Source organism: Cherax quadricarinatus, unplaced genomic scaffold, assembly GCF_038502225.1.
Source record: "Cherax quadricarinatus isolate ZL_2023a unplaced genomic scaffold, ASM3850222v1 Contig253, whole genome shotgun sequence".
NCBI lineage: Eukaryota > Metazoa > Arthropoda > Malacostraca > Decapoda > Parastacidae > Cherax > Cherax quadricarinatus.
This window is the reverse complement of record NW_027195279.1, coordinates 170,212-193,645: the sequence shown is the minus strand read 5'-3', so window position 1 is coordinate 193,645 and position 23,434 is coordinate 170,212. Positions and strand designations below refer to the sequence as shown.

At 41.9% G+C, this 23,434-nt stretch overlaps 1 protein-coding gene across 2 annotated transcripts in view; it reads left to right on the top strand.

Annotated features, from left to right (window-relative positions):
* The first annotated feature begins 320 nt into the window (after window positions 1–320).
* The window catches only part of Cont (Contactin), an 88,086-nt gene continuing 64,972 nt past the window's right edge, over window positions 321–23,434 (top strand). The window contains exons 1-7 of one of the 2 annotated variants that reach the window (XM_070080254.1): window positions 321–511; window positions 4,481–4,691; window positions 5,992–6,224; window positions 8,930–9,186; window positions 13,934–14,076; window positions 17,358–17,535; window positions 21,462–21,662. In XM_070080254.1, coding sequence (XP_069936355.1) covers window positions 4,485–4,691; window positions 5,992–6,224; window positions 8,930–9,186; window positions 13,934–14,076; window positions 17,358–17,535; window positions 21,462–21,662 — 1,219 coding nt within the window. In that variant the 5' untranslated portion in view covers window positions 321–511; window positions 4,481–4,484. The remainder of the gene's footprint in view (window positions 512–4,480; window positions 4,692–5,991; window positions 6,225–8,929; window positions 9,187–13,933; window positions 14,077–17,357; window positions 17,536–21,461; window positions 21,663–23,434) is intronic. The other variant, XM_070080255.1, reaches the window with a different exon arrangement.

Below are 23,434 nucleotides of genomic sequence, written 5' to 3'. Positions count from 1 at the left end.
TCCATTCCAGGGATCTACATTGCTCCATTCCATGTATCTACATTGTTCTATTCCAGATGTCTACACTGTCCCATTCCAGAGGACCACCGGACGCACCTGTAGCGCTGCGTCCGAACGTGTGACTCAAATTAAAAATAACAAGACGATAATTAACAATTACTTAAATTTTAAACATTTAAACTCACTCAAAACAATTTATTAATAAAATTTAATAAGTTTTCAAAACGTCAGAAGTAAATAAATGACGTATAAAGAGACGAAAGTAATAAATAAAGACATAAAATAAGGGAATCGGATTAGTGGTGTTTTGAAACAAGGGTGACGAGGTGTGGCAGTTGATAAAACTGCTGTTTTAACCTCCTGGCGGCGGTTTATGAGGCGGTTTAAGGGTGTGAGAGGCAGTGTGACACCGTGGGCAGTGTGTCAGCAGCACCTGACACCCCGTGTAGTTAGTAGTTTGTTAGTAATTAGGTGATTATTGATGTGAGTTCCTGCGACCTTGTGGCCTCAGGTGAGTTAATATTTGTTGGGCTCTTGATCCAGGGAGATGGAGCTCTACTCCGGCTCCTTGGATCAAATTGGTATGTCTACTGTCCCACTAGGCCTATGTAACCCGTTTGGATTTAGTGCTCCGCCCCTTTTCCTCCCCCTCATTGTGTTGACGGGCTCTTGATCCAGGGAGATGGATCAGTACTCCAGTTCCTTGGATCAAACCTGATACCCCCAGAGTACTCTGGTTGTTCCAGAGTACTCTGGTTGTTCCAGAGTACTCTGTGGTTGTTCCAGAGTACTCTGTGGTTGTTCCAGAGTACTCTGTGGTTGTTCCAGAGTACTCTGGTTGTTCCAGAGTACTCTGTGGTTGTTCCAGAGTACTCTGTGGTTGTTCCAGAGTACTCTAGTTGTTCCAGAGTACTCTGTGGTTGTTCCAGAGTACTCTGGTTGTTCCAGAGTACTCTGTGGTTGTTCCAGAGTACTCTGTGGTTGTTCCAGAGTACTCTGTGGTTGTTCCAGAGTACTCTGTGGTTGTTCCAGAGTACTCTGTGGTTGTTCCAGAGTACTCTGTGGTTGTTCCAGAGTACTCTGTGGTTGTTCCAGAGTACTCTGTGGTTGTTCCAGAGTACTCTGTGGTTGTTCCAGAGTACTCTGTGGTTGTTCCAGAGTACTCTGTGGTTGTTCCAGAGTACTCTGTGGTTGTTCCAGAGTACTCTGTGGTTGTTCCAGAGTACTCTGTGGTTGTTCCAGAGTACTCTGGTTGTTCCAGAGTACTCTGTGGTTGTTCCAGAGTACTCTAGTTGTTCCAGAGTACTCTGGTTGTTCCAGAGTACTCTGTGGTTGTTCCAGAGTACTCTGTGGTTGTTCCAGAGTACTCTGGTTGTTCCAGAGTACTCTGTGGTTGTTCCAGAGTACTCTAGTTGTTCCAGAGTACTCTGTGGTTGTTCCAGAGTACTCTGTGGTTGTTCCAGAGTACTCTAGTTGTTCCAGAGTACTCTGTGGTTGTTCCAGAGTACTCTAGTTGTTCCAGAGTACTCTGGTTGTTCCAGAGTACTCTGTGGTTGTTCCAGAGTACTCTGTGGTTGTTCCAGAGTACTCTGGTTGTTCCAGAGTACTCTGTGGTTGTTCCAGAGTACTCTAGTTGTTCCAGAGTACTCTGTGGTTGTTCCAGAGTACTCTAGTTGTTCCAGAGTACTCTGGTTGTTCCAGAGTACTCTGGTTGTTCCAGAGTACTCTGGTTGTTCCAGAGTACTCTAGTTGTTCCAGAGTACTCTGGTTGTTCCAGAGTACTCTGGTTGTTCCAGAGTACTCTGTGGTTGTTCCAGAGTACTCTGTGGTTGTTCCAGAGTACTCTAGTTGTTCCAGAGTACTCTGTGGTTGTTCCAGAGTACTCTAGTTGTTCCAGAGTACTCTGGTTGTTCCAGAGTACTCTGGTTGTTCCAGAGTACTCTGGTTGTTCCAGAGTACTCTGGTTGTTCCAGAGTACTCTGGTTGTTCCAGAGTACTCTGGTTGTTCCAGAGTACTCTGGTTGTTCCAGAGTACTCTGGTTGTTCCAGAGTACTCTGTGGTTGTTCCAGAGTACTCTGTGGTTGTTCCAGAGTACTCTAGTTGTTCCAGAGTACTCTGTGGTTGTTCCAGAGTACTCTAGTTGTTCCAGAGTACTCTGGTTGTTCCAGAGTACTCTGGTTGTTCCAGAGTACTCTGGTTGTTCCAGAGTACTCTGGTTGTTCCAGAGTACTCTGGTTGTTCCAGAGTACTCTGTGGTTGTTCCAGAGTACTCTGGTTGTTCCAGAGTACTCTGTGGTTGTTCCAGAGTACTCTGGTTGTTCCAGAGTACTCTGGTTGTTCCAGAGTACTCTGTGGTTGTTCCAGAGTACTCTGTGGTTGTTCCAGAATACTCTAGTTGTTCCAGAGTACTCTGGTTGTTCCAGAGTACTCTGGTTATTCCAGAGTACTCTGGTTGTTCCAGAGTACTCTGGTTGTTCCAGAGTACTCTAGTTGTTCCAGAGTACTCTGGTTGTTCCAGAGTACTCTGGTTATTCCAGAGTACTCTGGTTGTTCCTGAGTACTCTGGTTGTTCCTGAGTACTCTGGTTGTTCCAGAGTACTCTGGTTATTCCAGAGTACTCTAGTTGTTCCAGAGTACTCTGGTTGTTCCAGAGTACTCTGGTTATTCCAGAGTACTCTGGTTGATCCAGAGTACTCTGGTTGTTCCAGAGTACTCTGGTTGTTCCAGAGTACTCTGGTTGTTCCAGAGTACTCTGGTTATTCCAGAGTACTCTGGTTGTTCCAGAGTACTCTGGTTGTTCCAGAGTACTCTGGTTGTTCCAGAGTACTCTGGTTGTTCCAGAGTACTCTGGTTGTTCCAGAGTACTCTGGTTGTTCCAGAGTACTCTGGTTGTTCCAGAGTACTCTGTGGTTGTTCCAGAGTACTCTGGTTGTTCCAGAGTACTCTGTGGTTGTTCCAGAGTACTCTGGTTGTTCCAGAGAGTACTCTGTGGTTGTTCCAGAGAGTACTCTGTGGTTGTTCCAGAGTACTCTGGTTGTTCCAGAGTACTCTGGTTGTTCCAGAGTACTCTGTGGTTGTTCCAGAGTACTCTTTGGTTGTTCCAGAGTACTCTTTGGTTGTTCCAGAGTACTCTGGTTGTTCCAGAGTACTCTGTGGTTGTTCCAGAGTACTCTGTGGTTGTTCCAGAGTACTCTGTGGTTGTTCCAGAGTACTCTGTGGTTGTTCCAGAGTATTCTCTGGTTGTTCCAGAGAGTACTCTGTGGTTGTTCCAGAGAGTACTCTGTGGTTGTTCCAGAGAGTACTCTGTGGTTGTTCCAGAGAGCACTCTGTGGTTGTTGCAGAGTAGTCTGTGGTTGTTCCAGAGTACTCTGGTTGTTCCAGAGAGCACTCTGTGGTTGTTCCAGAGAGCACTCTGTGGTTGTTCCAGAGTGTATTCTGTGGTTGTTCCAGAGAGTACTCTGTGGTTGTTCCAGAGGGTATTCTGTGGTTGTTCCAGAGAGTACTCTGTGGTTGTTCCAGATGGCATTCTGTGGTTGTTCCAGAGAGTACTTTCTGGTTGTTCCAGAGAGTACTCTGGTTGTTCCATATAGTAGTCTCTGGTTGTTCCATATAGTACTCTGGTTGTTCCATATAGTACTCTCTGGTTCCATATAGTACTCTGGTTGTTCCATATAGTACTCTGGTTGTTCCATATAGTACTCTGGTTGTTCCATATAGTACTCTGGTTGTTCCATATAGTACTCTGGTTGTTCCATATAGTACTCTCTGATTGTTCCATATAGTACTCTGGTTGTTCCATATAGTACTCTGGTTGTTCCATATAGTACTCTGGTTGTTCCATATAGTACTCTCTGGTTGCTCCATATAGTACTCCCTGGTTGTTCCATATAGTACTCTCTGGTTGTTCCATATAGTACTCCCTGGTTGTTCCATATAGTACTCTGGTTGTTCCATATAGTACTCTGGTTGTTCCATATAGTACTCTGGTTGTTCCATATAGTACTCTGGTTGTTCCATATAGTACTCTCTGGTTGCTCCATATAGTACTCCCTGGTTGTTCCATATAGTACTCTGGTTGTTCCATATAGTACTCTGGTTATTCCAGAGAGTACTCTCTGGTTGCTCCATATAGTACTCCCTGGTTGTTCCATATAGTACTCTGGTTGTTCCATATAGTACTCTGGTTATTCCGGAGAGTACTCTCTGGTTTGGTGTTTAATAGAGTACTTTGGTTTATTAACTTGTTCTTTAGTGTAAGAGAAGATAAATTTTTTTTTTAGATTTTGAAGCCGGTGGGTTTATTGTCAAATAAATACAAACTGACACTGTTGTGCGTAAGTTTTTTTCCTGACAAAATAACACTGATTTGACAATTTTATATATTTTTATGAGTTTTCTGTATAACCCTTGTGGTTTACTGCTTCTTTTTGACTATAATAATAATTTATAAGAGTTAGTACAGGTACATATTTGTTCCAGAACGATGGTGTTACGAGTGTTGATGACTGTGTTGGCCCTGAGCACTATAGTGGGTCAGGCACAGCAGCTCAGCACGTTTCTGAAGGATCCGCTGGTAGAGGAGAAAGAAGAGAAGAAATGTCCTACCAATTGGTTTACCTTCAAGACCTCGTGCTACAAATTTATCCGTTCCCCAGTGAAGACCAGAGAGCAAGCGAGAGCGCAGTGTCAGGTACGATTATGTTAATGCAGTACTATGCAATATAATATGATCAAATTACAGTTGACCCCCACTTAACGATTACCTCCGAATGCGACCAATTATGTAAGTGTATTTATGTAAGTGCGTTTGTACGTGTATGTTTGGGGGTCTGAAATGGACTAATCTACTTCACAATATTCCTTATGGGAACAAATTCGGTCAGTACTGGCACCTGAACATACTTCTGGAATGAAAAAATATCGCTAACCGGGGGTCCGCGGTACTTTATTGGTCAGAGTTTAATTGCAATTTTGGATTGAAGAACAGAAGGGCACAATACCATGACTGGTTTTTTGCATCATCTGCAGACATAAGAATGGAGGAACACTGCTGGAGACCTACTGGCCCATACAAGGCAGGTCCTTATCACAACCACCTATTCCCACCCATGTATTTGTCCAGCCTTTTCCCAACGCTACCCAAGAATTTCCTTCAGTACCCCAGATGCTAATCAAACCCGGCCCTTTTCACTCATACATCTGTCCAATCTCTTTTTAAAGCTACATTTTTGTATAGTTGTACAGTGGTACCTGTTTGTATAGTTGTACAGTGGTACCTCGAGTTACGAACTTAATTCGTTCCAGAAGGCTGTTCGAGTGCCGATACTGAACGAATTTGTTCCCACAAGGAATAATGTAAATTAGATTAATCCGTTTCAGGCCCCCAAAAATGCACTTACAAAAGCACTTACAAAAATACACTTACATAATTGTTTGAGTTGGGAGCTGTTCGAAACTCGAGGTACTATTGTTTGCTTAGCTACCTCACTTTTATACATAACATGATTGTCTGGTTCTTAAGTCGCCTGTATGCAATAGGATTAGTTTGCCTGAAATGCTCTGCATAGTAGTGGCTTTCCTTTGTAATTAAGAGTATTTTATTACATATATACAGCCTCTCCTCACTTAGCGACGGAGTTCCGTTCCTTAGACCTCGTCAGCGAACAACTTCATCGCAAAGTGAGGAGCATATTATAGTGGTAGTGGGTTTGTGTCAATCATCTTTGATATTGTTTTAGTGTCATCTTCACACCATTTATAACATTTCTGGTATATTTTTAAATGTTTATACAGTAGTGTAATGTATATTGTAATAAACAGAATAGAGATCAGCTCCAATATACATTATTTGGGTATGCATACTGGTCAGAGAGTCTGTCGTAAGTCTGAGTCATCAGTAAACGAGTACGTCGCTTAGTGAGGGGAGGCTGTACAACATTTATAATACTGCATAAAGAAATCAAATTTGTTTGACATATCACACTGTTTAGGCATACGGTGAAGGATCTGACTTGGTGAGTGTGAGCAACAAGGAGGAACATGGCTTCATCACACGTCATCTGCATGAGAACGACCCCCTCCAGCGAGAGTGGTACACTTCAGGCTATCAGAAGACCCCAAGTTTCTGGGAAAATGCTGGAGATGGAACTTCATTTCAAGATATGATGGAGGCTTTACTTCCCAACCAAGGCTCAAGTCCCACCAGAAATTTTCTTGCATACAGGTTAGTGCATTAAATTTAATGTGATCTTGGCCAATTCTGTAAAAGCATTTCTGATGTTAAAAGTGGTATAAAATACCAACAGTTTGAAGATTAAGACATGTTCAACAGTTGGGTATCTTTATTGATGAAATGTTTTGTGAGATACGAAGGGAGCAGTGCTAATGAAATAAGGGTGATGTAAGCAGTCCATCAACCTTGGAGAAAAAGTATTGAGGTGGTCAGTTCCTCAGGGACTGACCACCTCAAATATTTTTTTCCCAAGGTTGGTGGACTGATTACTACTTCTTTTAACAAACTGGCCAGGTGAAATTGCTGACCTAGAAAATGTACAGAGAACCTTCACGGCGCGCATAACGGAGATAAAACACCTCAATTACTGGGAGCGCTTGAGGTTCCTAAACCTGTATTCCCTGGAACGCAGGCGGGAGAGATACATGATTATATACACCTGGAAAATCCTAGAGGGACTAGTACCGAACTTGCACACGAAAATCACTCACTACGAAAGCAAAAGACTTGGCAGACGATGCAACATCCCCCCAATGAAAAGCAGGGGTGTCACTAGCACGTTAAGAGACCATACAATAAGTGTCAGGGGCCCAAGACTGTTCAACTGCCTCCCAGCATACATAACAGACCCCTGGCTGTCTTCAAGCTGGCACTGGACAAGCACCTGAAGTCAGTACCTGACCCGCCGGGCTGTGGCTTGTATGTTGGATTGCGTGCAGCCAGCAGTAACAGCCTGGTTGATCAGGCCCTGTTTCACCATGAAGCCTGGTCACAGACCGGGCCACGGAGGCGTTGAACCCTGGAACTCTCTCCAGGTGAACTCCAAGTAGTACTCCACCAAGGCACGGTGGCCCAAAAGGAAAAACAAAAGTTTCTCCTTTTACCAGCCCCTTGCTCCCGGCATTTTAGTCGCCTCTTACAACATGCATAGCTTATGGGGGAAGAATTCTGTTCCACTTCCCCATGGAGATAAAAAAAAACTAGTAAGAAAATAGAAGAAAACCCAGAGGGGTGTGTATATATGCTTGTACATGTATGTGTAGTGTGACCTAAGTGTAAGTAGAAGTAGCAAGACGTATCTGAAATCTTGCAAGTTTATGGGACAGAAAAAAGACATCAGCAATCCTACCATCACGTAAAACAACTACAAGTTTCCGTTTTACGCCTGGCAGGACGGTAGTACCTCCCTGGACGGTTGCTGTTTACCAACCTACATAGGTGGACTGATTATCTTTATATCATTATTACTGCTCCCTCTGTATCTGACTGATAGTGTAAACATGTTCTTAGGCCTTTATATGCACTGGTGAGTTAAAAAATGACCGTGATTCGCTTGAAAGCGGGGGTCTGGAACCTAACCCACCGTATTAGCGAAGCAGTATGCCTGCATATATTTTTTTTTTTATCATGATGGTTGTCTCCTGCCATGACAGGATGACTCATAGAGGAAAGCACATTCACCATCATTCTTTTGATCCAGAAGAGTGCTGATGTCACAATTGGATTACCCCTCTGATTGCAACATCCTTACCTCTTCAGAGTGTCTGGGTGCAGGTACTACCCTCCCCACTTCCAGGACTCAAATCTAGCTAACTGGTTCCCCCTGACTCCCTTCATAAGTTACTCTGCTCGCACTCCAACAGCACATCCATTAAAAGCCACTTATTTCTATTCACTCCTAACACACACTCACAAGCCTGCTGGATGCTTAAGCCCCTAAAACTCAAAGCTTCTTGTACCTCTATCTCTCCAACCATTCCTAAGATGACCCCCTTCCCTCTCTACCTCCCACCCCAGATTTATACACCCTCTTCATTGATCTATCCCTGCCCATCCTCTACATGCCCCCACCACCTCAACAGTTCATCCTAAATTCACTGAATTATACTCTTGGCTATTCCACATTGCTTCTGAATTTTTAAGCTCTGATTTCTCTGCATGATTTTTCACACCACACAGTGCTCTCAAACATGTCTCTACTCCCTGTAGCAAGTATCTTCACCAGGTGCCAGATCAACCAGGCTATGATGGATATGTGGGTCGGCAGACCACTAGTAGTAACACCCTGGTTGATCAGGCAAGCACCAGACGAGCCTGGCCTGTGGCTGGGCTCTAAGAGCAGAAAAAACAGAATTTATCAAAGGTATTCTTTTCACTGCAGCATTCAAAATCTTTCATGTCTCCATAGGAAAACTCAGCAGCATGTGTGAGTGTGCTCGATAGGAGTGAGTGGAGGCATGTGGTTTTTATGACTTGATGTGCTGTAGGAGTGTGAGCAAAGTAGCATTTATGAAGGGATTCAGGGAAACCATTAGCTGGACTTGAGTCCTGATGGTGGGAGGTAGTGCCTACACTCTGAAGGAGGGGTGGAGATATGTTGCAATTTGGAGGGACATCTGAACTGTGATGTTAGTGTACCTTTGGCAAGACAGTGATGGAGTGAGTGATGGTGAAAGTGTCTTTTTTTTGTGTCACCTTGCCTTAGTGGGAAACAGTTGATGTGTTAGAAAATAAAACAGATATGTCCAATAATTTCTTTTTGTTAGTATTAGGCTCGTTCTGCTTGAAGCTTTGGGCTTTTCTATGTAAGTAGTTATTAGCCTACTTGTAATCTCTAATGCATCTTCTTGGTAATGATTTAGTATGGACCAAAATGTTGTCCAAAATTCCCTCTGTTATGTTCTGTTTCTCAACAGTTACTCATATCGACACAAAGAATGGGGTCTGTTGATGGTGGATGGGGAGGAGCCACTGCTGTACATCTGTGAAATACCTCAGGGTAACATAGACATGTTGATTGACGAGTCTGTCGAGCGAGACCACGAGTATGGCTTCCTGGTCAAGGACCCCACGAAGATACCCCGGGCTCCCATTATCGTTACCCAGCCTAAAAACACCATGTTTGACCTCGTGCGGAGGGAAGTGATCAACTACGTCTCTGTTATGTGTATAGGTATGTAATGTTCTCGACTTTTTACTATTTTTGCATTCTTTCGTATGTTGGTAGACAGCAAACAACCAGAGAAGTATTACTGTTATGTGGTAGTAGGTCAGTAGACAGCTGTCACCCAGGCAGATACTCCCATCTTGTGGTGGTAGGTTGGTAGACAGCAACCACCCAGGGAGGTATTACGTACTGTCCTGTGGTAGTAGGTTAGTAGACAGCAACCACCCAGGGAGGTTGTGCAAGAAAGGTATAAAATACTGGATGGCGAAACGTCTACAATAAAGATATCCAGATGTTGCACATGTGTCTTAACTTTCACCCAGGGAGGTATTACGTACTGTCCTGTGGTAGTAGGTTAGTAGACAGCAACCACCCAGGGAGGTACTACCATCCTGCCAAATCTGTACGAAACAGACCAGTAATTGTTTTACACAATAGTAAGATTGCTGGTGTTTTTTCTTTCTGTCTCATAAACACTCAAGAAAATAAGTACATCTGGCTACTTCTTAGGTCACACTACACATTCATAAACACGTATATATATATACACACTCACCTGACTTTTCTTCTATTTTCATAATACTTCTTGTTCTTATTTTCATCTCCATGAGGAAGTGAAATAGAATTCTTCCTCTGTAAGTAATGCGTGTCGTAAGAGGCGGCTAAAATGCCGGGACAGTTGGCTATTAACCCGTCATCCTATACACATTACTAAATGTGAAAAGGAAAACTTTAGTTTTTTCTTTTTTAACCCTTAAACGGTCCAAACGTATATATACGTTTTTTCAACATCTGAAAGTATGTAAAAAAATGCAGATTTTCTTTTTTGTTTTACATGTGAAAACGTGTAAAAATTTTTATCTACAATTTTTTTTGTTATATTTGAAAATATGTAAAAAAAGTAGATCTACTTTTGTAGCTACGAATTTGAACGTCGATCTGTTTGGACCGTTTAACCCTTTCAGGGTCCGTCCCGTAGATCTACGGCTTCACATTGAGTGTCCAAACCGTAGATCTACGCCAAAATTCTAGCGCCGTCAAATTTAGCGCGAAAGCTCTAATAGGCCTACATGTGAGAGAACGGGTCTGTGTGGTGGGTGTGCGCCATAAACAAAAAATCTAGGCGCCCGCATAGCATTGTGGGAACGCCGGCTCAGTTACCCCTGTTCACCATGCCTTGTCGCAAGTCAGCTCTCAGTCCCCGGAAAATTGGGACTCTCCTCTTCCTGTCTGATAGTTCTGACACTGATGGAAGTGGAAATGAAGACGAATTCTACGGCTTTGATCAGTTAGTGACCGAAAAGAATGACCAGGATATCGATAATAGTGCAGAAAACCCTGATGATCCTCAACCTTCTACCTCTGGTGTGGGCACTCGTGACTCACGGTCGGTTGTTCCTCAACGCAAGAGAAAACTAATATTTTCGTGTGGGCAGGCCTCTGACTTCAGTAATGATGATGATAGTGACGTGGATTGTGATTTTATTGCGCTCGACAATCATTCGAGTAGTGATAGTGAGGAATCATATTCACCAGTGAAGCATCGGTATGTTCGCCGCAGCATGCGCTCGGGTAGTGTACCCTATGCTGTGCCCAGGGGACAGAGTACATCCCGGAGTACATCCTGGAGTACATCCCGTGGCCCTACACCAGTTTTAGGTAGTGATAGTGAGGATGATGTGGTTACACTTGGCATGGATAGACCACAGGCATCAATGGATGGTGTTAGTGGTGATGGTAGTGGCACCGCCGTGCGTGACTCACCAGCCCAGGCTGGGACCCACGCTGCTGACTCGTCAGTTCAAGGACAAAGCGGAGCGTCAGCCACCAGCCCACCACAACCACAACCACCCGCACAACCAGCCTATGATGTCCAGTATCCACCAGCAAACCGTATGTGGGATTGGCAGCAAAATCCCAATTTTGTTCCCAAGCCTCACCACTTTGATGACTTTCAAAGTGGAATTCTACCTACTTGTCCCCTTGGAACCACGGCCAATGAACTGGAATTCTTTGAATTATTCTTTGACCAGCCATTGATGGAAACTATTGTCAGGGAAAGTAATAAGTATTTTGAGTACACCATGGCAAATACGATCATATCACCACAGTCAAGACTACACAGGTGGAAAGAGACGACTGTTGCAGAAATGTATTTGCTTTTTGCAACAATAATGCTTATGCCTCATGTCTATAAGCATAATATAAAAGCATACTGGTCCACAGATCGGCTAATTTCTACCCCGGTCTTCAGTGAAATCATACCAGTGAACAGGTTTATCTTACTCTTACGTATGTTGCACTTCTCTGACAAAACCAGGCCTGACAGAAGTGACAGGTTATACAAGATTAGAAATGTTTTCATGTATCTCAAACAAAAGTTCAGCATATACTTTTATCCATTCAAGAATCTTGTAATTGACGAGTCTTTGATTTTGTTCAAAGGTAGACTGTCATTCAAGCAGTATATACCGAGCAAGAGGAAACGCTTTGGTATAAAACTGTTTGTACTCTGTGATTGTGACAGTGGCCTGGTGTTGGATATTGTTGTATACACGGGAAGTAAAACATTGAAAGATACCAAGATGTTATTGGGTATCTCAGGTGACGTAGTGAGAAACATGATGGCACCTTACCTTGGTAAGGGGCATACATTATATACCGATAACTGGTACACAAGCCCATTACTCAGTGATTTCATGTGAGTGAACAAGACAGATGTGTGTGGCACAGTGCGTTCTAATCGTAAACATATGCCCAGGCTCAACGCAGGTGCTCGTGGTGATGACGTGCAGGTGTTTACTGCCAATGACATCATGGCATTATGGTGGCATGACAAACGAGATGTCACATTGTTGACAACCATTCACCGTAATGAAATGCAAGACAGTGGCAAAGTTGATCGAGTGACTAATGAACGTATTCGAAAACCAGTGACAGTGATTGATTATACACAAAACATGCGCTTGGTTGACAAATGTGACATGCAGATTGGTTTTGTTGATTGTGTTCGTAAGAGTTACAAGTGGTACATGAAACTTTTCTTCCATCTCATGGACATTTCAATGCTCAATGCATATAATATGTACCAAATAAAGACTGGCAACAGACCACCGTATGGTGAATTTTGTTTGTCTGTTGTCAGACAACTCATAATGAAGTACCAGGTAACAACACCTGCTATACAACACGGTCCTCGAATTACTCAGGATATATCCAAGCGTTTGAGGAGGGAAGGTGATCATTTCATAATACAACTTCCTTCAGCTCAGAAGAAATTTGCTCAGAAGAGATGCATCGTCTCTGCAACAAAGACGCAAAGACACTCGGTTTATGTGTGAGGAATGTAAGGTACCTCTGTGTGAGGAATGTAAGGTGCCTCTGTGCATGGTGCCTTGTTTCAAGGAGTTCCACAAGCTCCAGCAGTTCTAAAACCATGTCCAGTGATTGTAAATATGTAAATATATGATAGAACATTAGTATTATACAATATTTGTGCAACAGTGGTAAACAATAATATGATAATAACTTTAGTGCGGTTATTGTGTTCAATACAGTGAGTATATATATATCAATTATATACAGTATTGGTCTCTCAGGCCCCAAATGTTAGTAGGAAAAGAAAAAAATTGGAAAAGAAAAGAAAAAACTATAAAAACCGCAAAATAATGTAATGCGCGTATGTGGAATTCATCGATGTTGCCGCCACCACGTCATTTTTGACAAACTTCTTGGCACTGTATCTCGGTAAGTACTGATCAGAATTTTTTTTTTTTGTCTTATTACCTTCACAAAAATATGCTCTTTAATTCTGTAAGAAAAATAATTTTTTTTTTTTTCAAAATTTCTTGGACACTGGAGCACCACTTCAGATTTTGGCCTTGGACCCTGAAGGGGTTAAGGGTTAAGTCACCCTGTCTTAGTGGGAGACAGTCAGTATTAATAATGAAAATCAAGTTTTTTAAATCTTTTGTTTTTGAGAACATAGCTCTATATACAACATATACAGTGGACCCCCGGTTAACGATATTTTTTTATTCCAGAAGTATGTTCAGGTGCCAGTACTGACCGAATTTGTTCCCATAAGGAATATTGTGAAGTAGATTAGTCCATTTCAGACCCCCAAACATACACGTACAAACGCACTTACATAATTGGCTGCATTGGGAGGTGATCGTTAAGCGGGGTTCCACTGTACTTCGTTTGGGAATACTTGATCTTTCTGCGCTTTCTTCCTTTTGAGGGGGGGGGGTGCCTTGAAGCTAATTAATGGCTCTTGATCCAGGGGAATCAGAGCTACCCTTCCCATATCTTGGACCAAACCTGTTCCCCAGTTAGATGAAGTGAGTTTAGAATATCATATTCTGCAGACCTCAAGCTGAGAACACTCGGTCATTGTCACATGACAACGGGGCATGTGGGTATACAACACTTGATAAATTAGAAACGTATGCAGCACTTGGGCAACTTTATTAAGCAAACATTTTGCCACACAGTGGCTTCATCAGTTCTATACAAAGAAGAATGTGAAGATCAGGAGTTTGAGGTAATCAGTCCCTCAGGCTTGAGTCGATGTAATCAACTCCAGGCTGAGGGACTGATTACCTGAAAGAGTGAAACGTTGCCACAATACATGTATAATGTAACATTATTTGCTCATGTGTCCTTTTACGTACATATTGTCAGTAATCCTACCAACATTATTGCATTGTAATTCACGATTTTCACCTTTCACTATTTTTTCTCCTGCAAGCCGACGGTTACCCGCACCCAACTTACCAGTGGTACAAAGAAACATACGAAAATGAGGCGCTAAAGTCCAAGCTGATCAACCCCTTGGATGACAGACGCTTCACCGTGTCTGGAGGAACGCTCATCATTAATGATCCCAAGCAGGTAAGTCAGTTATATGGGCATGCCTCGTTAATTCGGTGCTCGCTTTTGGGTGCTTCGCTAATATGGCGCTTTTCGGTTATATTCGTGTTTATTATTTTCGGTGCTTGCCTTGTTCCTGGGATGGTTTTCGGCAATTTTCTATTTTTTATTCATTATTTTTAATTTTGCATCGTTTTTTTAAGCCTAGTGCTATTGCGCACTTAATAAATGATAATGTAAACATATTTTCAGGCTTTTGTATGCACTGGCAAGTGAAAAAAGGACTGTGATTTGTTTTAAGTTGGCGGTCTGGAACCTAACCAGTTGTATTAGTGAGGCATGCCTGGCCTTCAAGTGGGGAGCAGCGATGCTGAGGGTGGGCTTTTGATTTAGGAAATTGGGGCCTACCCTACGTTTTTTCAGATCAAATCTTGTTATCTCCTCTTTCTCTAGGCACTGTACAAGCCTAACATTATTAACGCTTCTCTGAATATAATAATAGGGAAGGTGGGGTAGGGGTTGCCCTAGGAAAGGTTGGAGGGAGGGGGTAAAGGAGGCTTTCTGTGCAAATGGCTTAGACATCCAGCAGGCACATCTGATTGTGTTAGAAGCAAATGGAGGCAAATGGTTTTTGGGATTAAATGAGCTGTTGGAGTAACATTTTATGAAAGGATTTAGGAAAACCGGTTAGCCAGAATTGAGTCCTGGTGGTGGGAAGTACAGTTCATGCACTCTGAAGGAGGGGTGGGAATATCTGCTGTTTTGAGCTGTAGTATCAGCACGTCTCTGGCAATACAGTGATTAAGTGAATGATGGTGAAAGTACAGTGGACCCCCGGTTTACGATCACCTCCCAATGCGACCAATTATGTAAGTGTATTTATGAAAGTGCGTTTGTATGTGTATGTTTGGGGGTCTGAAATGGACTAATCTAATTCACAATATTCCTTATGGGAACAAATTCGTTCAGTAATGGCACCTGAACATACTTCTGGAATGAAATAATATCGTAAACCGGGGGTCCACTGTATTTCTTTTTTGAGTCACCCTGCCTTGGTGGGATATGACTGGTTTGTTGTAAAAAATAATATAAGCCTCCAGGATGGACTGAAATGCAAAAATATTCTGCAGATTGTTGGCTGTTAAACATTTAATAACACACCTCAGTTTAATGGACTTGGAGAGTATTAGACAAAATCAGTCGAGTCAGTTGATTCGGAAACACCACCAGACAAGTTCGTTTTTTTTTTTTTTTTTTTTTTTTAAACAAGTCGGCCATCTCCCACCGAGGCAGAGTGACCCAAAAAAGAAAGAAAATCCCCAGAAAGAAAATACTTTCATCATCATTCAACACTTTCACCACACTCGCACATAATCACTGTTTTTGCAGAGGTGCTCAGAATACAATAGTTTAGAAGCATATATGTATAAAGATACACAACATATCCTTCCAACTGCCGATATCCCAAACCCCTCCTTTAAAGTGCAGGCATTGCACAAGTTCGGTTATGGAGTTCTATTTATTGTTGCAATGATGGCAAAGGAGTTTCATCTCTGTCTACCACAATCACTGGTACTGGCAACTGTTTCTCTCCCTGTTAGTTCCATAAATTGAGGGCTAGTTTCCATGCTGACAAACTTGAAACTGCCTTATCGTGATTGTAATGATATAACAAGGAACTCAGAAAATCATACTATCACGATTGCAAACAAACCACAGAATGGGTGTGGTTTGAATCCATGGCAGATGAGTTGTGAAGCTTCAAGTCAGCTGGCCTAGTGGCTTACACACTGGCCTGGAGTTTACAACTCGCTTTGAACTCCATCCTCACATGAGTTGGGTTGAAACCCACCTGTTTCATGGTTTATAATGAGGAACATTGTTGCTATGAACTACTGACCCAATCACAGGGTATACACTTGTACAATATTGAGAGGAATTGACAAGGTGGATAGGGACAGGAATTTTTCAGAGATGGGGCACAGCAACAAGGGGTCACAGTTGGAAGCTGAAGACTCGGATGAGTCACAGGGATGTTAGGAAGTATTTCTTCAGTCATAGAGTTGTCAGGAAGTGAAATTGTCTGGAGAGTGATGTAGTGGAGGCAGGATTCATACATATCTTTAAGAAGAGTTATGATAAAGCTCATAGAACAGGGAGAGAGGACCTAGTAGCAACCAATGAAGAGTTAGGGCCAGGAGCTATGACTCATCCCCCTGAAACCACAATTAGGTCAGTACACATACATTACCTCTCTACCTTTGTCATTAATTATCTAACAGTGGTCACACTTCCAAACATTAACTGTCTTCGATTTTTTTGCTGAAAAAGTTATTGCTTTTAGCATGCTAGCCGTCTCCCCCCAAAAATGGTCACAGAAACGAAAACACATTCACCATCATTCATTCGATAGCTGTATTGTCAGAAGTATGCATGCATCATGGTTCAGATCCCCCTCTGAACATATTCACCCCTCCTTCAGAGTGCAGATACAGGCACATCCCTAATACAGCACTCTTCATTTTTTTTTTTTAACAAACTGGTCGTATCCCACCGAGGCAGGGTGACCTAAAAAGAAAAAACGAAAGTTTTCCTTTTTAAATTTAGTAGTAACATATACAGGAGAAGGGGTTACTAGCCCCTTGCTCCCAGCATTTCAGTCACCTCTTACGATACACATGGCTTACGGAGGAAGAATTATATTCATTCAGTTATATTCGTGTTTATTATTTTTGTCATTTGCCTTGTGACTTTCACACATGCTTCGGCCAGTTTCACACATGTTTGGGCCAGTTTCACACATGTTTGGGCCTGTTTCACAAATGTTTGGGTCATTTTCACATTTGTTTGGGCCAGTTTTATAGTTGTTTGGGCCAGTTTTACAATTGTTTAGGCCAGTTTTACAATTGGGTGGGCCAGTTTCACATATGTTTGGGCCAGTTTCATACATGTTTGTGCCAGTTTCATACATGTTTAGGCAATTTTCACACATGTTTGGGCCACTTTTACACCTGTATCTGCTGCACCTCTTAAAAGTGTGATTGTTTGTGCAACTCGGAGCATTTACAGGTTTGTAACCTGCATTGAATAATAAATTCCTTTAGGGTGTAAGTGCATTTGAAGGGATACCTATAATGCTTTAAGAAGAGGTATGACAAAGCTCTTGGAGTAGGGAGAGAGTGGAACCAGTAGCGACCAGCGAAGAGGCGGGGCCATGGTGCTTGACTCACCCCCTACAACCACAAATAAATGAGTACAAATGTAAAGGTTTAAGCATTTGTAATGATGATGCAATTTTACAGGTAGAAGACCGGGGCAAGTATCACTGCCGAGCGACCAACATGTTCGGCTCGGTCACGTCTGAGAGCATCCAGCTGTCATTTGCATATGTTGCCGAGTTCAACCTCAAGCGATCCAACGAACAAGGCAATCAGTTCTGGGGAAAAGCCATCTACTGTGATCCACCACAGCATTTCCCTGGTAGGAGAGCATGAACTTAGTTAAATGCTAATGTGTATTTTATGAAGGTTAAATAACTGTGCTATAACATTTGCACGGTTCTTTTACCTGCAAATATTATTCTTTTTTAATATAGACAGGTTAAGTCATGGTGCCATGATATATACATGCTTCTTTGACATGCAAATTTTTTTTTATATAGATAGGTTAGGTAACTGCTGTAATATACTGTATACATGTTTCTTTTACACGCAAATAATTTTTTAATGTAGACAGGTTGAGCAACTGCTTCATGATACAGTCATGTGCCGCATAATGACATTTCAGTCACTGACAGACAGCATGTACGACGGTGCACCCATGTGCTGCCAGTCGTGTAAAAATATAGCACATACAATTATGTACAGTACATAATACGGTGGCACCCTGAGTTTTGAACTGCTCCCAATTCGACCAATTATATAAGTGTATTATTGTCAGTGCTATTGTAAGTATATTTTTGGGGGTCTGAAATGGAATAATCTAATTTACATTAATAATAATAGATAAAGAATCACACATAAAGTGGGAGTTGTCACAGTTGCTCTTTGCTGATGACACTGTGCTCTTGGGAGATTCTGAAGAGAAGTTGCAGAGGTTGGTAGATGAATTTGGTAGGGTATGCAAAAGAAGAAAATTAATAGTGAATACAGGAAAGAGTAAGGTTATGAGGATAACAAAAAGATTGGGTGATGAAAGATTGGTTATCAGATTGGAGGGAGAGAGTATGGAGGTGAATGTATTCAGATATTTGGGAGTGGACGTGTCAGCGGATGGGTCTATGAAGGATGAGGTGAATCATAGAATTGATGAGGGGAAAAGGGTGAGCAGTGCACTTAGGAGTTTGTGGAGACAAAGAACTTTGTCCTTGGAGATAAAGAGGGGAATGTATGAGAGTATAGTTTTACCAACGCTCTTATATGGGTGTGAAGCATGGGTGATGAATGTTGCAGCGAGGAGAAGGCTGGAGGCAGTGGAGATGTCATGTCTGAGGGCAATGTGTGGTGTGAATATAATGCAGAGAATTCGTAGTTTGGAAGTTAGGAGGAGGTGCGGGATTACCAAAAACTGTTGTCCAGAGGGCTGAGGAAGGGTTGTCGAGGTGGTTTGGACATGTAAAGAGAATGGAGCGAAACAGAATGACTTCAAGAGTGTATCAGTCTGTAGTGGAAGGAAGGCGGGGTAGGGGTCGGCCTAGGAAAGGTTGGAGGGAGGGGGTAAAGGAGGTTTTGTGTGCGAGGGGCTTGGACTTCCAGCAGGCATGCGTGAGCGTGTTTGATAGGAGTGAATGGAGACAAATGGTTTTTAATACTTGACGTGCTGTTGGAGTGTGAGCAAAGTAACATTTATGAAGGGGTTCAGGGAAACCGGCAGGCTAGACTTGAGTCCTGGAGATGGGAAGTACAGTGCCTGCACTCTGAAGGAGGGGTGTTAATGTTGCAGTTTAAAAACTGTAGTGTAAAGCATCCTTCTGGCAAGACAGTGATGGAGTGAATGATGGTGAAAGTTTTTCTTTTTCGGGCCACCCTGCCTTGGTGGGCCACCCTGCCTTGGTGGGCCACCCTGCCTTGGTGGGCCACCCTGCCTTGGTGGGAATCGGCCAGTGTGATAATAATAATAAAAAATATAATAATATAATAATAATATATAATAATAATATATAATAATAATAATAATAATAATATCTTTATTTACTGCAAGTACATGTACAAGGTATACAGTCCTAGCTGACAACAATGACATACTACTATATAGAAACTCCCTTGTTATGCTCCGCATTTCGGGCAAATTAGGTCAGTGTCCCAGGATGTGACCCACACCAGTCTACTAACACCCAGGTACCCATTTTACTGATGGGGAACATAGACAACAGGTAGAAAGAAACACGTCCAATGTTTCTACTCTGGCTGGGAATCGAACCCAGGCCCTCGCCGTGTGAAGCGAGAGCGTTAGCCACCAGGCCACTTGAACAGCCTTCTGGAGCGAAGACAGTTTGAAACTCGGGGTACCACTGTACTTGATGATGATAATAAATGATAATGATGATATAACATTGATATACGCAATACAGAAGATTCTCAATATGTTTGTGAGTCAAGGGCTTACTGTATGATACTGGTTTATGTATTTACTATACTTTAATTTTTATCGTTATTCTAGAGTGTACTCTTTCTCCTTATAAAAAAAGTTTACTGTTAACCCTTAACCCTTTCAGGGTTTCGGCCGTACTAGTACGGCTTAAGCACCAGGGTCCATGACGTAATAGTACTCATAAATTTTAGTGCCTTCAAATCTAGTGAGAGAAAGCTGGTAGGCCTACATATGAAAGAATGGGTCTATGTGGTTAGTGTGCACAGTATAAAAAAAATCCTGCAGCACAGTGCGTAATGAGAAAAAAAAACTTTGACCGTGTTTTTGGTTTAAAACGGTGACTTTGCACTATATTTTCGTATGGTATTTATTGTTGTATTCTAGTTTTCCTGGTCTCATTGTATAGAATGGAAGACATATTACAGAAATTGAGATGATTTTGACTGGTTTTACAATGAAAAGTACCTTGAAATTGAGCTCAAAGTAGCAGAAATGTTCGATTTTTACTTAAGTTCAAAAGTAAACAAATCGTGCCAAGCGTCCAATACACGTCAACTGGTGAGTCTAATATTCTTTCACAAGTGCGCTGATATTATTTATACCATTTCTACACTAATGCAGTAGTCTGCATAACAGTAAATCTTCTATTTTTTGTGAGAATAAAAATTCAAAGTGGAAAGCAAAAGAAATGTAAGAGGGGCCTGGGGACCTGACTAATGAACAGAGGAAATGTTATTTTAGTGCCAGGAATGTCTTTCTTGTTTATTCTGGACTCTATTCAGAAATTGGCATCTTTTGAAATTTGTGTGAAATTGGCAAAATTGCTAAATTCTGACCACTGTATTGGATAGTTGAAATCAGTAAATTGGTGGTTTCTTGTACTCATTCGATAGAAAAAATGGAGTTCTAGCGAAATAGTTATGATTTTTGTCGACTAGTACATTGGAATTGACCGAAAATAGGGCTCAAAGTGGGCAAAATCGTCGATGCGTAAACATCGTTGAGACTGCTAACTTCGCAATAGCATAATTCCATAAGTTTTCCATCAAAGTTTATACTTTTTGTGTCATTATGATCGGGAAAAGATTCTCTATCTTTTCATAAGAAAAAATAATTTTTTTTTTATTTTTGAAATTTGGGGGACCCTGAGAACAAGTCTCTGAGAGGGCCTGTGGATCCTGAAAGGGTTAAACTGTCCAAACATAAATCTACATTTGCTTGCATAGCGCTCTGAACGTAGATCTACGTTTTTTTCCATGCTTCCTTATGGAGAAAATCAAGGTCGGAGCACTACGCGCACAAACGTAGATCTACGTTTGGACAGTTTAAGGGTTAAACACTGTGCTGTGTTACACTGGCAGTGGCCTCTTACACTCAGTAACATTTGCACAGTGATAGTCGCCTAACAATGCATTTCTCAGAGTGTATCCCCATTGTTAAATGATGAATAACTATATATACATATATCCAGTAGTCTCCCTCAAGGTATCCATGGGGGATATCTTTTAAGACCTACCATGGATACCTGAAACTGTGGATAGTAGCCAACCCTAAATAAAAGTCACTTTTGTTTACATGCATATCCATGATAAAGTTTAGTTGATAAATTATGCAAAATAAGTCTAGAATTACCACTTCTTGCCTGATGGGCAGCACTTTACAGCTTCTCGTAGGCTTTGAAGAACTCCCATCTTCACTACTTTTGCACTTTGGGCCATGGTAAACTGTGGATAACTGAAACTGTGGATACTGACTACATGGAGATGGCATCTCTACTGTACATGTTTCTTTAATACGCAGATTATTTTTCCTTACAGATGTGCACTATTACTGGGCAAGGGACTACTTTCCTAATTTTGTTGAGGAGGACAGGAGAACTATGGTGTCATACGATGGCAACTTATACTTCTCATACTTGGACTTCATTGACATCGGCAAATACAGCTGTAACGTTCAGAGTACCGTCTCTGGTATCGGCAAGAATGGTCCGTTCTTCAACCTGGAAATTTATCCACATCGTAAGTCAATTTTAGTACATAAATTGTTATTGATCGATAAAAATGTTTTGTGTGCAAGTGGCTTGGACATCCAGCAGGCACGTGTGAGCTTGTTAGATATGAGTGAGTGGAGGCAAGTAGTTTTGTGGATCTAACGATCTGTTGGAGTGGGAGCAGGGTAACATTTTGTGAAAGGATTCAGGGAAACTGGTTAGCTGGACTTGAGTCCTGGAGGTAGGAAGTACTATGCCTACACTCTAAAGGAGAGGTTTGAGATTTTTTGCTGTTTGGAGTGACATCTGACCTGTCATATCTGTATGCCTCCAGCAAGAGAGTGAATTATGGTGAAAGTGGTAGCAGTGTGACTTTGTAAATGGTCCAAGTCGACTGAAACGTCATCATAAGCTCCTCTCTCTATGTGCAGGTTAAAAATAGGTATTTAAAGGTATTTTTTAGGATGGTTTTAGGGTATACATCCATATCACGTACAAAAAAGGTTAAAAATAGGCATTTTAAGGTATTTTTTAGGATGGGTTTAGGGTTTTATTGGCTGTTTCTTGGTATTATTTGATAGAATGGAAGACATAGTACTGAAATAGAGATGATTTTGGTTGGTTTCAGGATCAGAAGTAGTGTCAAATTAGACTCCAAGTATGTATTGGAAATGTAAAGATTTGGCCGATTTTCCTTAGGACAGGAAAGGCACCCCCTCCATACACCCCCTGGCCTGTTTTCTGGGTTTTTAATAGGTCTGATTCAATAATTGGGTCACTGTAAACCATGATCAATCATTCCTAATTATATTTTAATATCTAAAAAAATAGAGTAAATTTTTTTTTTTTTTTTTTTTTATTATCACACCGGCCGATTCCCACCAAGGCAGGGTGGCCCGAAAAAGAAAAACTTTCACCATCATTCACTCCATCACTGTCTTGCCAGAAGGGTGCTTTACACTAAAGTTTTTAAACTGCAACATTAACACCCCTCCTTCAGAGTGCAGGCACTGTACTTCCCATCTCCAGGACTCAAGTCCGGCCTGCCGGTTTCCCCTGAACCCCTTCATAAATGTTACTTTGCTCACACTCCAACAGCACGTCAAGTATTAAAAACCATTTGTCTCCATTCACTCCTATCAAACACGCTCACGCATGCCTGCTGGAAGTCCTAGCCCTTCGCACACAAAACCTCCTTTACCCCCTCCCTCCAACCTTTCCTAGGCCGACCCCTACCCCGCCTTCCTTCCACTACAGACTGATACACTCTTGAAGTTATTCTGTTTCCATTCTCTCCACATGTCCGAACCACCTCAACAACCCTTCCTCAGCCCTCTGGACAACAGTTTTGGTAATCCCGCACCTCCTCCTAACTTCCAAACTACGAATTCTCTTCATTATATTCACACCACACATTGCCCTCAGACATGACATCTCCACTGCCTCCAGCCTTCTCCTCGCTGCAACATTCATCACCCACGCTTCACACCCATATAAGAGCGTTGGTAAAACTATACTCTCATACATTCCCCTCTTTGCCTCCAAGGACAAAGTTCTTTGTCTTCACAGACTCCTAGTGAGTGATGAATTCAAAATGGAAGACAAGTGTAATATAGGAGAGGCTTTAGGATGTGATTAATGAACAGAGGAAAGGTGCTGTGGCATACCTGAATAATGTATATTAGAGCTGATTTCCTCTATTCTGTTTATTACAATATACATTACACTACTGTAAAAACTTTTAAAAATATGCCAGAAATGTTATAAATGGTGCAAAGGTGACATTAACCCTTAAACGGT